The sequence below is a fragment of the Strix uralensis genome, chromosome 12 (genome assembly GCF_047716275.1).
Source record: "Strix uralensis isolate ZFMK-TIS-50842 chromosome 12, bStrUra1, whole genome shotgun sequence".
Lineage (NCBI taxonomy): Eukaryota > Metazoa > Chordata > Aves > Strigiformes > Strigidae > Strix > Strix uralensis.
Genome location: NC_133983.1, coordinates 10,226,693 through 10,241,872, shown reverse-complemented (window position 1 = coordinate 10,241,872; position 15,180 = coordinate 10,226,693). Strand labels below are relative to the sequence as shown.

The 15,180-nt window shown below is 36.8% G+C and overlaps 1 protein-coding gene across 2 annotated transcripts in view; it reads right to left on the bottom strand.

Moving 5' to 3' along the window:
• Window positions 1–622: 622 nt before the first annotated feature.
• Window positions 623–15,180, bottom strand: part of NETO2 (neuropilin and tolloid like 2) — a 35,057-nt gene continuing 20,499 nt past the window's right edge. For both annotated transcript variants that reach the window (XM_074881806.1, XM_074881807.1), the window contains exons 7-9: window positions 12,238–12,466; window positions 6,115–6,228; window positions 623–3,118 (exon numbers count right to left, since the gene is read on the bottom strand). In XM_074881806.1, coding sequence (XP_074737907.1) covers window positions 2,538–3,118; window positions 6,115–6,228; window positions 12,238–12,466 — 924 coding nt within the window. In that variant the 3' untranslated portion in view covers window positions 623–2,537. The remainder of the gene's footprint in view (window positions 3,119–6,114; window positions 6,229–12,237; window positions 12,467–15,180) is intronic.

Genomic DNA, 15,180 nt, shown 5'->3' with positions numbered 1-15,180 from the left:
AGAGTTTTTGCTCTGTATTGGGAATCGGGAGCAGGTGTTAACTAGGCAGGAGTATTTTGTCTTTATTTATGCTAAGGACAGAAAACCAGATTAGAAAGCAAGGAAGGGGGTGGGAAGTGAAGCTTGTAGAGCTGGGCTTGGGAATATTGGAAAAAGTTATGCACAGAAGACATGACTGGTTGTGGGAGCTTGCCTATATGCTCTGGGGTAGCAAAAAAGCAGCTGTGTTCTGACCATGTAATCAAAAAGTTACAACTGAGGCTGAAATATTATTCAGGCCATTTGGGAACTTCGTCAATAGAGCTATTCCCCTTTTCTTGACAGACTTGGGCTTTGTAGGCTTGCTATTTGTTTTATTATTACAGGTTTACTGTTTAAAGACAACATAACTTAGCAAAGAATAGGGATCACATTATTTTTATCACATGGACAAATATGCCTTAAAAAGAAAATTTAATCATGCAAACCTAGCACTTACAAGAGTTATATGGACAAAAACAACCTGTGTAAAACTACATATTACTTGTTGAAAGAATTTGGAACTAACAGACTGTCACAAATAACATTATGTATCATATATGTCATGGTGAAATATTTATTACCGAAATCAATGAAAAGTAAATGAGATCTGTCAAGAAATGTTTTAATTAATATTCAAAAATTTCAAGTCAAAATTAACTAGTTTTTTTAACACTTATCTTCTGCATGAAGTGCATCTAAAAATAATGCCCATTTTCATTCTTTCGAATTGAAATACATTCTGGGACCACCACAGAAACTGACACCAGGATACAGCCTTAGGGGTCTATCCCATGAGCTTCTCATTAAGGTCTTTCTAGACACCAGACAGGGTTGAAGATACTCAATTCCCACCCCACCCTTTTTTCTTTTATTCCCCTTAAACTTCTTACATTCTAAGCATTTGTAAAAAAAAAAAAAAAAAAAAATTTGTCATTCTAATGAAAATCTGTGATTACAGCTGTTGTTCATCTTTTATTTTAAAGAAAAGATTTTTCAGTTGCTAGGGTTGTATATTAATTTTTTTTCTGTACTACAGTCAGCACAACGAACATTATGGTTTTACATATGTTTGTAAATAAAGGATATGCCTAGTACAAGCTGGTAGGTCACCTTTAGTGAAAGGTTTCCTGTAAACAAAATATCAGAATAAACCCAAACAAACCAGGGAATGAAGTGTAGGCTAGTGTGGAAGTCATGTTAAGTATTCTTGGCAAACTGCAATGTACGCAGCAGCCACTGCATGTTATTCAGAGCTGCCAATAGGGACACTGAAACAAGCCTGCTGTACAGGTGCTAGATTTGGATTAATAAATAGTCTGTACAGTATCAAACTATATAAAAAGCTTAAAAACCACAATGAGAATTATTATATTTTATAAATTTTTTTTATATTGTAAAAATTTTAAAATTAGGTCCAAACCACCATTAAAAAAGGTATGAAACGTGCAATTTTGCAAGTGGAAACAAGGGGCACAAGAAGGGTTCCGTAAGGGTTAGTAAGAGTTGCTTTGTGATTTTTCTTTGTTTCCAGTATCTTCATACACCTGGTAATCACACAGAGCTTAGAGCAGTTCTTTTCAGGCAAGTAGGACATGAGCTAAAAGTATCATCACTGATTTCAGTAGGGAAGATTGGCTGCAATAAGGAGTAAGAGGCTATTTTAAGAGACAAATGTACAGTACAGTCTATTTATGTAAATACTTGGAAAACGCAGGAACAAAATTGTTTTCTAACTACAGAGCTGTGAAATCAGTGAGCCATATGATCTATAATATATGGCAGAGTATTTTAAAATCCTAAACCTTCTTGAAAGAAAACTGTTGTAAGTCTGTATCTAGAATAACATGAGTACTTGTGTTTAAACAAAAAGCTGCAAAGATTATGTATTTCCAAATGTACTAAAATTAATATAACTCAGTATTTTTAAAAGGCAGTGATCCTTTACACTTATTTCTCACAAAGCACAGAGTGAGGAACTGATAATTAAAGGCGATATAAATGGTAGGCAAGATGAAACAGATGGCTGTAACATAATTCTTGAGTCTTAACTGGCACTTAACACTAACTCTACTTTCAATTTGACAAATACAATAAGACACCTATGTTGACATACACGTGGTGCACTTAACTACTTTTATTTATGTAACTGAGGTATTAAAATTGTCTTGAAAAGCAGATGTCTAAAGAAGAGGAAATGATATGAGGAAGAGAATAGTAGTCATTGTTTCCAGTGTTCAATGATTAGTAGTTGGTGTTTTTTTCTTCCAGTATCCTTAACTTATAATTTCCATGCAAAGTCTGTCTTACTCCTCCACTAGATAGGTAGCATGGGAAGATGGGAGGAAATCCACCATTTTTCAGCAAGAATTAGTTACGAAGACTTTTTTTTTTAAATGAAGTATAATAAGCTAAAAGTGTGTGCATCTCACACGCTGAATATAGTACACTTTTAATATATACACTGTCATTATACACAAGCATCTTGTATATACACTGATACCACCTTCACTAGGAAATTAAAAGTCAATAGATAATGAACCTTGTGCTGTATCTTCTCTTCCTCTAACATAGATTTCACATGGAATCTCCTCCATCACCCTGTCTTCTATGACTTGCTCAGGGCAATCATGTGTTTGTTTGAAAGTGTAACTGCTTTTCTTGAATGTGCTATTAAATGTTTTCATTGGCTGAGGCTGCGCAAAATCATTGCGAAAGGGAAGTTCCATGGAGCTGAGGTTTGTCCTGCTTTGTTTTATATTAGAGGCCTGGGAGCCACAGTGGTGGTCGTGAATACATCTGGAAGCTGTTGAAGGGCGTCTCATTTTCTGATAGTTTTCAAGTTCTTCTGATAAATCTGCCAGATCTGCAGAAATTTCTTTGTCCCTTAGTGAAAATAGTTCATAATGCGGAGGATCAAATACTTCCTGGAAACCAGTTTTATTAAAAGCAGTCTTGCAAGCCATAACCTTTTTGCGAGGTTGCTTTACTTGTACTAGAATCGAAATTATGAGAAGAACTAAAACTATCCCTGATGTGATGCCAATGATTGTTCCGTGAGTTCTGGTGATTTGTTCAAACAGTCCACTTTTTTTCTTTTCTGCAAAGAAAAAGTGAGGATTATGATAAGGCTTTTATTATTTTCCACTCTTTTGATCATGTATTAAAACAAAGCAAGCTGTACTGTGATTGCCACCATAAGTGCTGCATTAATGAAATGACTTAATGGCACTGGAGACTAGACCCGTATGTCAATGGGATTTATCATACTGGATCTGTGCATTTGTGCAGCAAGCCTAATTCCCTGTCTGCATTAGTGGCCATGTGATAGTTCAGTGGCAGGTGGAACTCTGTGGCGAGTGCATGCTGTCTCAGCTGGGATGTGGATTCAATCCTGAACCTATACTGATCAGTTCATATTCCAAACTCCGCAAGTTAAACAGGAGTTTATACAGCTACAGATTATGCTTCTCTTATTGTGGTTTGCTCCTGCTAGTAACAGGTCTGTAGAAGGAAACCTAAATTTAAAATTATCTCGTTCTGTAAAAGTGAAATATCATAATGATGATGTAAGATTGACTGTACTATTTTTTTTCATATGTCTTGAAAACTTAAAGAATGTGCCTGTTGTGTAAGTCTGTTATACCCACTTCAACACAGGGACCTTTAGCATACGATACATTCCAGTTTTTACAGTCCAATAATCAAATCAGTTGGGGGAAAAAAAAAAAGGGAAGGCAAGGGAGAACGAACCAACCCAAATCATACAGCACTTCTGGCTAGTACTTCATGTGACAACACACAAGATGGCAGCATCAGAACAAGATGGTTTTGCATATTTAAAATTCTTATTTGAAGATTAAAGTTTTTCAGTTGGATTTCTGTTAAGTAAATGTACTTGTCCTAGGGGACTAAAAGAATTCTACACTGCAACATCCGCTAGTGGGGGAGAAAAGCATTTAAGACTACCTAGAAGAAAAGGTAGTAGCCTAAATGTTGCATATTATTTTAAGATATCTGGCTCCTGCCATCTGGATGTGTGTTATGCCCCTAAGTACTCCACACACAGTGCATGGAGAGTGTTATATACCCTCACGTGCTGTTTTAAACAATCCATATACTAAACAGAGAGTCCCAAGGAACTGGCTAATAAGAAGTTATGTCTGAAATACAGTTCTACTTCTTAGACTGTTTATTCTGAGTTAAATTTATACCTTTAATGTGAAGGAGTGTATCTCCCCTTGTCCCTTAGATCTTAGTGTTACCATACTTTGTGGGAGGCATGAATTTCAGTGCTGTGGCAGTTCTCTCATCTGCATCTAGGTTTCTTAATACTTGAAAGATTCTCTAACCAAAATGTTGCTACGCAAAAGGTGCTATCTTCTCTGGTTTTTTAAAAGAAATTGCACACAACTGACTCTTCCATCAATTTTTGTGTCATTGGGCTTAGGCATAAGGTAAGTTACAATATGCTCAGATTTAGGTAGCTATTGATGTGGACTAAATGAGAACTCTGGGTGCCTGCAGGAATTGAGCACAATTGTGAGAAGCTTTCTTTTTAAGGCTAGATATTGCTCATTCGGTTGCATCAGTCTCCCTCCAGTCTACCTCAGCTGGCAATATGGATCCAGCCTTCAGCTGTCTCTATCTGCTGTGTGGGTATTAAAGCAGAATTTACATTGTATTCAACATAACACATGCTATGTTATTCAGCACCAGATACAGCAATTTACAAATGTTGGGAAAGAAACCTTCTTCACACTGCAATAAGGTTTTAAGGAATTCATTTTTTAAATACTGTGGTACGTGCGTGAAGTGTGGATCCTAGGCAAGATTACAGAAAGCAGTTGGTAGAGATGGGAAAGAGATCTAGAAATTGCACTTAAGAGGGAACACTAAATATTATCAAAGCTAAGGATTGTTTAGAGGAAGCTTACTTCTACATTGAAAACCTGGGGTTATGGATCAGTTTTGTTAACTAGAAGCTTCCATAATATACCTAGTATTAGAGTATTTATTAGTGGTCTGAAGTTGTTTTTTGTTCGTCCAAAATGCAATTTCAAAGTAGTTTTTTTAATAGTTATTTAAAAAAAAATAAGCTGGATTTGTGTGTTGAAAAGCCATTTTATTGCAAGATTTTCTGTAGAGATTTTGACTCTTCCCGTAGGGTCAATTTCTCTCTGAAATGGAGTACCTATTTAAATTTTTCAGTTTTGCGTTCAGTCCTATTTATGCCATTCTATTTGTCAGAAAACCCCCAAAGCTCAAATTTGTTGTTTTATTCTTTTAGCAAGAAAAATTGTTGACCTTAAACTGGTTTTTTTTCCCAACTCTGAAAATTCAGTTGTTGAAGCACAGGTGAACGTATCTGTGCCTTAGCGTAATAACAATTTCTGCAAATCATGAGAATTTTTCCTATGAAACCCGATATTGAAACGAGTCTTTACTGTAGTTGTGATGGTTTAAGCAATACTCCCCTACCCCATGTTTTAGAAGCAGAGATTTATACGTGTCTGTTTTCCATAAGCAATGACTTCTTGCTTCCTAACAATTTCTCCTTCCTCCCACCCTTTCTCACACCATATGCAGTAGTTGCATTTACTCTGAGATAGTCTGTGATTAACAATTTAAAACAAATGTTTTAAAATTGTATTTGTGTTTGAGGACTGTTGCTTCTGTTTCAGCCCTAAGGAAGGCTTTTTGTGCTTGAAGGCTTGACTGTCTTTTTCCAGCTCCATATTTTTTTCTCTAATAAAAGGTATTACCTGTCCCTACAATCCTTGCTTTATTTAGAATTTAGAAATTGATAGGATGCAACCTGGAAAACACTAAATTCTATTTCCTATTAAGCTGACATCCTTTTAAAATAGAGAGTATATGGTGAAGAGGAAGAAATTTAATTATAAAGCAGTAAGATCAATATTCAGGATGCTTACATGTCTCCTGAGTAGTTTAAATAAAAAAATTGGAACACCTTCCTGAGGTTAGTAGAATAGCTGTCTTCAGCACATTTCCAGGAAAAAGACATTCATGACTTCCTTGAAAGGCAAACTGACCAGCCTAGCTCACAAAGGTTATACTTTGCACTATATTTACCTCTGCAGTGATTTTCATCCCAAGGGTATGCACAGTTTTGAATGCCATTGCAGACTAAAGAATTATTGATGCACATGTTGCTATGGCAGAAGTAAGTGTTGCCTGAGCAGGGAGCTGCAGGAAAGAAGAGAAAGAAAACATTAGGAATTTTCAGTAATTGATGTATTGCAATAAAACTAGTAAATTCCTGTCATTTTTAAAAATCCATACTCCTCCTTTATCTCTGTTTCAAACCCAATAATTTTTCCTGCACATCACTGATTATCACATGATTCACTCTCTATTCACGTGGTTGCTTTCAGGTGTATTATCAATGCTCCAAAAAAAAAAATTCTTGCTCAAAATGCGTGGCAGGTAGAGACAGTCACATAACACAGATAATGGAAGAAGGCTTTAATGCTTGTCTTCAAAAACTTAATACTTAAAAATCGCATGCTCGCCATCAATTATATATTTATTCAATCTGCTGTGCATCTGCTATCTAGATGGTATAGCTGGTTGTGAAGCTGTTCCTGAACATCTGCATTTTTAGAGCCCATTAATATCTTAAGGCAAATCAGATTTCAGCTTGTGGAGGGCTGTTTCAGTAATTGCAAGAGATTTCAGTAACTAGAGACATCTAAGTCATTCCTGCTTGCGAATCAAAGCTCTTAGATCCTCCTGTTAGAGCTAATGCAGGGATTAAGAGAGAGTACCGTTTAGCTTTTTATCTATCTGTCTATACATAGTTAGAAACTTGAAGAAATAAATTAACTAGAAAGTTGCCCTGAAGATTTTATCTTTCCATGAATGCTTGTTATAGCTCCTTGACATTAGAAAAATATATTAAAAAATAGTAATAATTCTTTTCAGGATGTTGTATAACATACACAGGGAATTCTTTATGAATTCAGGGCACTGGAGAAAACATTGATTTTCTCTGTCTCAGTAATGTGGTATTTTTATGTCTATTATTAGTGGAGTCAATTATATGTTAAACAGCAAAGATGTGTGATAGATATTCTACTATTTGGTTTCACAGAAAGAATTTATCCTTGAGCAGTCTGGATTCTCTGAAATATAATGTGAAACCCAAAGGGTAGAGCAGAGGAAGGTGACTAGTCCTGAATACAGTGTGTTTCTTGCTTATTCCTTCTGTGAGGCTTCAGAGTCTCAGTGACAAAAAGAGGAGTTATGCCTAGGAGAAAAGATAATTCAAACCTTTAATTCTGAATTTGCATTCCTTAAATCTAATATGCATTGTCTTCCCATTTCTTACTCCACTGAATTTTGGTAACCTATGCTTGTTGGTTTTAAGCTTTTGTATTAGCTTCCTGTTATTGTTTAACCCTTGGCAACAAGTTCCATATAGGAAGTTGTGCTTTAATTGTAGTACAAGTGCTGTAGTGTTTCAACGTTAATACAGAACGTCTTTAGAGTGTATTTTGGAAGAGTTTACCTATGTAACTTCAGGGTTTAAAAATGTCATAGTAACTATCACATGTATCTTCCTCGCTCAACTGAGTTGAGAATGTAATTGTTTGGGAAGCAGACTTTGTTTGAAGAACACTGCTTTAAAATACGATCAATGCTTAGGAAGGTATAGATCACACCTATCAGTCATGAATGAGATGTCATGTTTGGTGCAAGAAGGGTCAGGTGTTCTGGAAGAAATATAGAGAGAGTGCAGGGATGGTGCTAGGAAAACCAAAGCCTACCTGGAAATTAATACAGTGAGGGACATGAAAGGCAACAAGAAGGGCTTCAAGTATATCAGCAACAAAAGAAAGGCCAAGGAAAATATGGGCCTACTACTGAATGGGACAGAGGGAAGCTTCTCTTGATGCTTGGGAAGGTGACAGAGCAAATAATCCTGCAAGCCGTTTCCACATGTATCGGGGATAAGAAGGTCATTGGGAGTAGTCAGCATGAATTTATGATGAGGAAATCATGCTTGACCAACCTGATTGCCTTTAATGACGAAATTACTAGCTTAGATGAGGAGAAAGCAGTACATGTTGTATATCCTGACTTTAGCAAGGCTTTCAAAATTGTATCCCATAATATCCTTGTCGAGAAAACGATGAGGTACAGACTACAGAGGAGGACAGTGAAGTGGACTGAAAACTGATTGAACTGCCAGGCTTAAAGAGTTGTGATTAGAGGCAGAAAGTCCGGCTGGAGGCCATCACTACTGGTGAACCCCAGGGGTCAGCAGCGAGGCCAGTCTGTTTAACCTCTTCATTAATGACCTGGATGTTGGGACATACTGCACCCTCACAAGTGGCTGGACAGTTGTGCTGCCATTTGAGACAGGCTGGAGAAATGGGTCGACAGGAACCTCGTAAAGTTCAACAAAGGGAAACACAAAGTCCTGCTGTTGCAGAGGAATAGTGCCACATATGTGTACAGGCTGAGGGCCAGCCAGCTGGAAAGCAGCTCTGTAGACAAACACTTGGAAGTCCTCATGGAGAAAAGTGGAACGTGAGGCAGCGATGCACCCTTGTAACAAAAAAAAGCAACAGCATCCTGAGCTGCATTAGGAAGAGCACTGCCACTAGATTAAGGGAGGTGATTCTTCCCCTCTGCTCAGCACTGGCGAGACTGTATCTGGAGTGCTATGCTCAGTGTTGGGTCACCAGAATGAGAGAGATATGGGAGGAACCAGGGAAATGGCATGAAGATAAGGACTTGGAGCATCTGACATGACTGGTATGGGTTGCCCTGAGCGGTTGTGGAGTCTCCATCCTTGGAGGTGTTCATCAAGTGGCTGCATATGGTCCTGGGAAACCAGCTCACCTTCATCTTCTCCTGACCAGAGAGACTTCCTAGTCTGATTTCTAAATCAGCAGCCTTTTTTCAAGAAAGTTTTATGCCCACTTTGTTTCAAGGGCCAAGCCATTTTTCAGTGAGATGTGATTCAGTAGGACATTTTTTAAGTTCAATCATGTAATTACCTGGTAAATGGAAGAAAAAAGTCAAACATTTTCCTACATTCAGATTTAACTATGTCTTTCACTGTTTCACCAACTGCTCCTGTTTAGGAAAGAAAACATAAAGTAACCTGGTTGCTGTGTTGTGCCAAAGTATGACCTACAATGAATCAAGAGTGGATGCTAAGGCAATTCACATCATTAAAGGTTTAAGACACAATGTAAGCATTATTCTGTAAGCATGGTATGAAATCATGATACATGATGATGTAGCATCATCCAAAATTATGCCGCAATTCAGTTCCAAGCGTATTCACACCTTCTCCCTGAAGGACTAAATGATGACAGGCTAAAACTTATGCAAGAGTATCAATTTAGATATGAAAACAAGTATGCCAGACAACCTAAAGCAATTCATAGAAACAGGAAGATGTACTGAATATTTGTAACCATTATACATATATAATGGGAGAAAGGCTAATAGTTAAAACAGAAATGTTCATGATGCAGACTACAAAATAAAAGGCTCTTGGCCTTATTAGCCCACCAGGAGAAAGAACTTATGTAGTTTTTCCTTCTGAATTTGGAAGGAAAGACTGGGCAAGCTTTACTTCATAAAGAATAAATAGGATCATCGTTTAAACAGAATAGCTTAAAAAGGCTGTGTATGTAATAGGCTGCAATATCTATTAAAATATTTTTGACTGTGAGATAAAGGAGGATCTATGAAATTCGTGTCCAGAGTGGTTGTCATGGATCCATGTGTATCTGCTGGTGTTTCAGTATGGATCTGTATGGAGTTGTAGTTCTTTTGGAGGCACAGAGGAAGAATGATTATGTAAGACACATTCCCTTTCTTATTTCCCTAAACAGGGGAATTTTTTTCATGCTTCTGTATTTTCGGATGATGCAAATGTGCTGCTTCTCCATCTGCCAGCACAGTCTCTATTTCACATTCTTGTGTAGTCTCCTTACATTTTTGGGGGATGGCTTTTATTCACAAGTTCATAAAGACAGGACAAATGGACTGCATTTTCCTTTTATTTGTTATTTGGGGAGTACAGAGTCTAAAAGTCACAATGATTGATTGGTTCTAGTCCAGGCCTTCAAGGACATAGCTGGATTCTTCTCATAACAGCTGCCTAAGACTGGTGCAATGTTCACAATGTTCTTTGTATCTAGCATTATTCATGTATTGAATCAAGCCAGAAATCAAATACATTGATTTTTAACATTGCTGTTAGCTGAATTACTTAGTCAAATCTTCAAGCAGCACTAGGTGTGTGTTAGGTGACTGTCATGCACAATTAGTTCATTTATGTAAATCTTTTCAGAAATATTGATTGTTTTCATGGTTGGCTTCATATAATTACAAATCATTAGTAAGGCAGAAGAGAAAAATAGCATAACGATCTGAAAATAAGATAAGCATGGATTCACTCTTTTCAGTTAGAAAAATTGCTTATCACTAGATCATTTAAAAATACATGAAACATTTTTCAGACACATACTTTTCAATTACCCTATCCAAGAAAGTCAGTATCTCAAGTTAGAAGATAAAGAAGAAGAACCACGTACCTTTGCAGATTTTCTTCTGCCAATGATTTTTGAGTTGCTTTAAAATCTTAAGTTTGCAAAGTTATCTTGCTTTAGGAGTAGTTACTGTTTCAACCTCTTGCACTCCAACCCAACCCCCCCCCCCCAGCCCAAACTCAACAACAACAAAAAACCCCCACTCCAATATTTATAATATACATGGATAACTTCCCTGGCAAAGCTCATAGCATTTTCTAGAGTGAAAGCTGGAATAACTTGCGTTATCGCTAATATTAATAATTGTATTGAAATGAAAGCTACTGGAAAAGCAGTTATAAATTTTGCAAGCAAGTTGTACTTAAAACTGATATTTACTGAAATTCACAGTATCTAAAGTTTATTAAATGCCTACTGTAGGTTAAACAATAGACTAGTTTGAAACGTGCAATTGTTTCTTACTACCATGTTCACAGAGTAAGCAATATGCTATTTCCCTTATAATTCTGTTACTTTAGAAAGATTGTTTTACAGAAATTAACTTGTCTCCTGTGTTAAACTTTACTGTTTTATGGAACAGAATATAAAATCTACTTGTTACCTGTAACCTGAACTTTTCTGCAAGGTGGTGACCAGGATGCCTTTCATGACTGGCTACAGACCTGTTAGTTCTGTCAAAAAAAGTTATTTCTTTGACAGCAATACTGTACTATTTGTTCTTCAAGCAGAACTTTTTGAAAACCTTTAGTACAAGCATAGTTCTGACTTCCTGAAGTGGCAGATATGTTTTATTCAGCTCTCCCCATGTATCTCAGATCTGTGTTGCAGTTCTAAACTTAGTCTACTTTTCTGCTGAAAATGCCATTTATTTTCAGGTTCTGCAATGTGGACAATGTTGTCCTTTGTAAATATGTAAGGCAACAAAATTCCATTAAGTTCAGAGAGAAAGCACTTAGAAGACATCTCACAAAAAGCATGCTTTCAAGAAACATCTTAATTTACAATGAGGAAAAAAAAGACTATCTCTAACCCAGGCTATGGAATCCAAACAGAAATCCAGATTGCATTTACAGCTCTGCCTGTAATATAGTCGTCTTAAATCTGAATTTAACTGCTTATTCATGGTTGTGCAACACAACTGGGCTTTGCTAAGGCAGCATGTGTGGGATTGTCTTGAGCCATGTGTGGCTGAGAAGGAGGTAGCAGCTTAGGTGTAGCTGAAGTGGGTGTAGTTCCAAATCTGAAATTGAAGGTAGGGCTGTGGATAGGAAGAAGATCCAGACTCTGCAGGGTCACATGTGTTTTCTAACCTTCTGAACATCCAGTGTGGGCTTGAGAAGACCCTGTCTGGGGTCTGGCAGGGAACTGGAAGATGGGGGCTAGTGGGAGAGCACACTTCAGTCCCATTGCTGTCTTTAAGTCTATGCTCATCACTGTAGAACTCTGAGAAGGACATAGCCTAGGGCTGTATTACTGAAATCAAATGAAAAATAAACCTTTTAAGAATGGAGGAAAGCCTTTCTTCAGGAACCATACTTATAACTAATAAAATAAGTATTTAATTTACCTGCTAGTATGTGAAAGAAACAGAAACAACCTTTTTCGTGTGTTCCTGCTTTTGCTAAAATACCTGAAGTACCCTCATATCAGGAGAATAGGCCCTTTAAAATCTACTTACGATCCACAAATGAAGTGAACAGCATTCTGAATCTGCTTAGTCTACTGCCTTCATCTGCCCACATTCGTACCACGCCTGTCCCAGTCTGCAGCGTGACATCGTTTGCTACGGTGCTGCAAAACTTTGCCTTCAGGTTTTCAATAGAACTACTTCCATCATATACAGCAACAAAGTTTCTTTTGCATTCATTTGAATGCTCCATTTGATAGTCGAGAAATCGCAAATAAATCTGTTAGAAAAGAGAAATGAATGTCTCTAGGAAAAGTAATACAGAGAAGACAGTTTTCTTTCTTAGCAAATCTTGAATAAGATGTTTTGTCCCCTTACACATGTAACTCCCAATTCACAACACACTTAAACTTACATTTTCTCATTAGATGTCAATGTGGAGTATTACTTGAAGTTTGTCTTAAGTATCTGTTTCTGTTTTCCCTCTCCCCAGAACAACCTTTACTTAATAATTTACTCTGATGTATTTCCACTCCCCTTGGAAAAAAGTAAAAAGCAACGCACTGGCTGAAGAAAGCCCTAAGCAGCTCTGCTAAATGTGTAGTCTATTACCCTAGAAGAGATACAAGAAACACATAAATGAGCTGAAAGAATTTTAATGGTATTTTGACTGTTCTCTTTTCTTTCTTTTTAATTCATGAAAACAATGTTAAAATATAAGGGAAGGAGTCTAGTAAGAAAAGCTCTGAAGTAAAATAAAGAAATTAAAATTTGTTGCTTCAGAATGAAAGCTAATTACTGAACCAGAGCAGTGTTATGGAAGACATAAACCACGATGCTGGGAGTAATTTGAATAAAAATGGAAGCAGAAGAAAGGTACGCTGGCTATCTAGGAAGAGTTAATAAGTTTAAGCCAATCTTAATTCTTCCAAAAGCAGAAATCTAATGCAAGAGAAGGCAGCGTATGTGGTAGAACATATGCAGCAAAGAAATTAGAAGACCAAGATGGCACTTGAAGAGCAAGCAAATAATTTAACTTGCTGGAGCAGGAAACTTGTGCAATTCAGTTAGAATTACCTGAAAAGATCATAGGGCTTTTTAAACTCTTGAATGGTTCTATTGGAATTCTCAAAATTCTAGTGGAAATTGATCAAACTGTCACCTACACATGCTGTGAAGCCCATCTTTAAAAATTCCTCAGCCATTATTTTGACAGAGAAGGAATCCATCCATGTGGAGGCTGAGATCTCCTGCTCCATGGGGAAGAGGTGCTCTTCCTCTATTCATGAGGTCTTCAGTATGTTCCTCACATAAGCCTGGGTCTAGAACGTATGTGTTTTGGATAGTTTACAATTACCTCTCCAGCTGATACTATGGATGCTAAAGACATTTTGCACAGTGTGGTTTTTCATGTATCTGCCTAACGACAAGAATCTCAAACTCTTGTTTAGTTTGTGAAGCAGGGAAGACAGGGTAGGTGAATACCATGCTTACTCTGCTATATTGCCTATTGTTCTGCTATTTCGCCATATCTTGCTTTTAACCTCAGCTAGTGCTAAAGCCTTTCAAAACTGAATTTTAAAGAATTCACTAAAACAAAACCAACCACCTTTGTGTGGGGAAAAAAAAAAAGGATACCCCCCCATATACGCTTAACAGGCTCTACTGAAACACAGTAAAAGAGCCCAGGAAAAGACAGGTGACGCTTGTACGCCCTGGCTTTTCCTTTTGAGTGTTTTCCAGAGGCAGGTTGCCAGCACTGTCTCCCTTTGCACTTCCTGTGGAAAGGTGCAGCCTGTGCCATATTATCTCATGCTTCAACTCACTGTTTTGTGATTTTCAGTTTATGTATTTTTTCCTTTTTTTTTTTTTTTTCTGCTGTCTGTTAGATTTACTGCCAGAAATTCTCAGCTACATTGAGAACCTGTCTTCCATTGATGTCTTATCTCAAAACATGGGTGTGAGCTCTAAGTGCTGGTATTTGGGCTGAAAGATGGTATTTTCATTTAATGATTGACTTTATATATCTGCTGTGAAGTTACAATGGAAGCTAAAAATAAATTAGTACACTTTTAGTAGAGCTGTTCTGTATATGAAAACAAAGGAATAATTCCATTAAAAGATCTTAGCTCTGCAAAAGCTCCTTCTGGTTAGTGTGTTAGGCAAGTAAATATAAAAGGTCCTCCCTCTTAGATTATATTTGATTATTCTCGTAATTTTCTGAAATCTGGAGGTAATTTATTAAATATCTGTACGCAGATTTCAAAAGTCCTTTCATTGCTGCAGTTGTGTCAGTTTTAAAAATTTATTTTTATTACAAAATCAAATTGAGGAAATTAAGTATGTCTATGCTTATTTTTCTCAAGAGACTGCACTGTATCAGTTCTAATGGATTTTATCATCATAATCCTGCCAGAGTTGAAGCTTGAGCAACCATTGTCAGAATACTAAGAATTATTTTTCTGTAATGTTTTAACTCAATAATTTAGGATGATGATCTAATCTCAGGACTGACCCAACTATAACTCTGCCTTCTGGCAACATTCAATAATTTATTAAAATACTTAAGCATAAGACCTGGTGCACTCAAGTGGCAATGTAGAGAGAAAATGGTTTTATTATTGTTTCTGGAAGAACTGCTACTATTACTTAGACTAGTATAGGGCCCTTGGGAGTTGAGTCACTTCCTCAAAGGCTCAAATATATTAATGGAGTTTTAGTTTCTTTCTTGTCCTCTTATTACCATCTTTTAGGCTGCTGGTTTAGAACTAATTTGGAAGTTGGTGAATAAGGCTGGCTAGTTAACTACCAGGAGTGTGTAAGAAGGCATAGAGTACATTTGTCATCTTGGCAGCTATTGCTTAAAAATATTTTTTTCATTTTTATGTACATGAAAGCAGTGGTATGTGCTTTAATATCCATACAGAATCAAAATTACAGATGTGTATGCTATATGGAGAAAAAAATATGTATTCTTTAGTGCAACTTATAAGT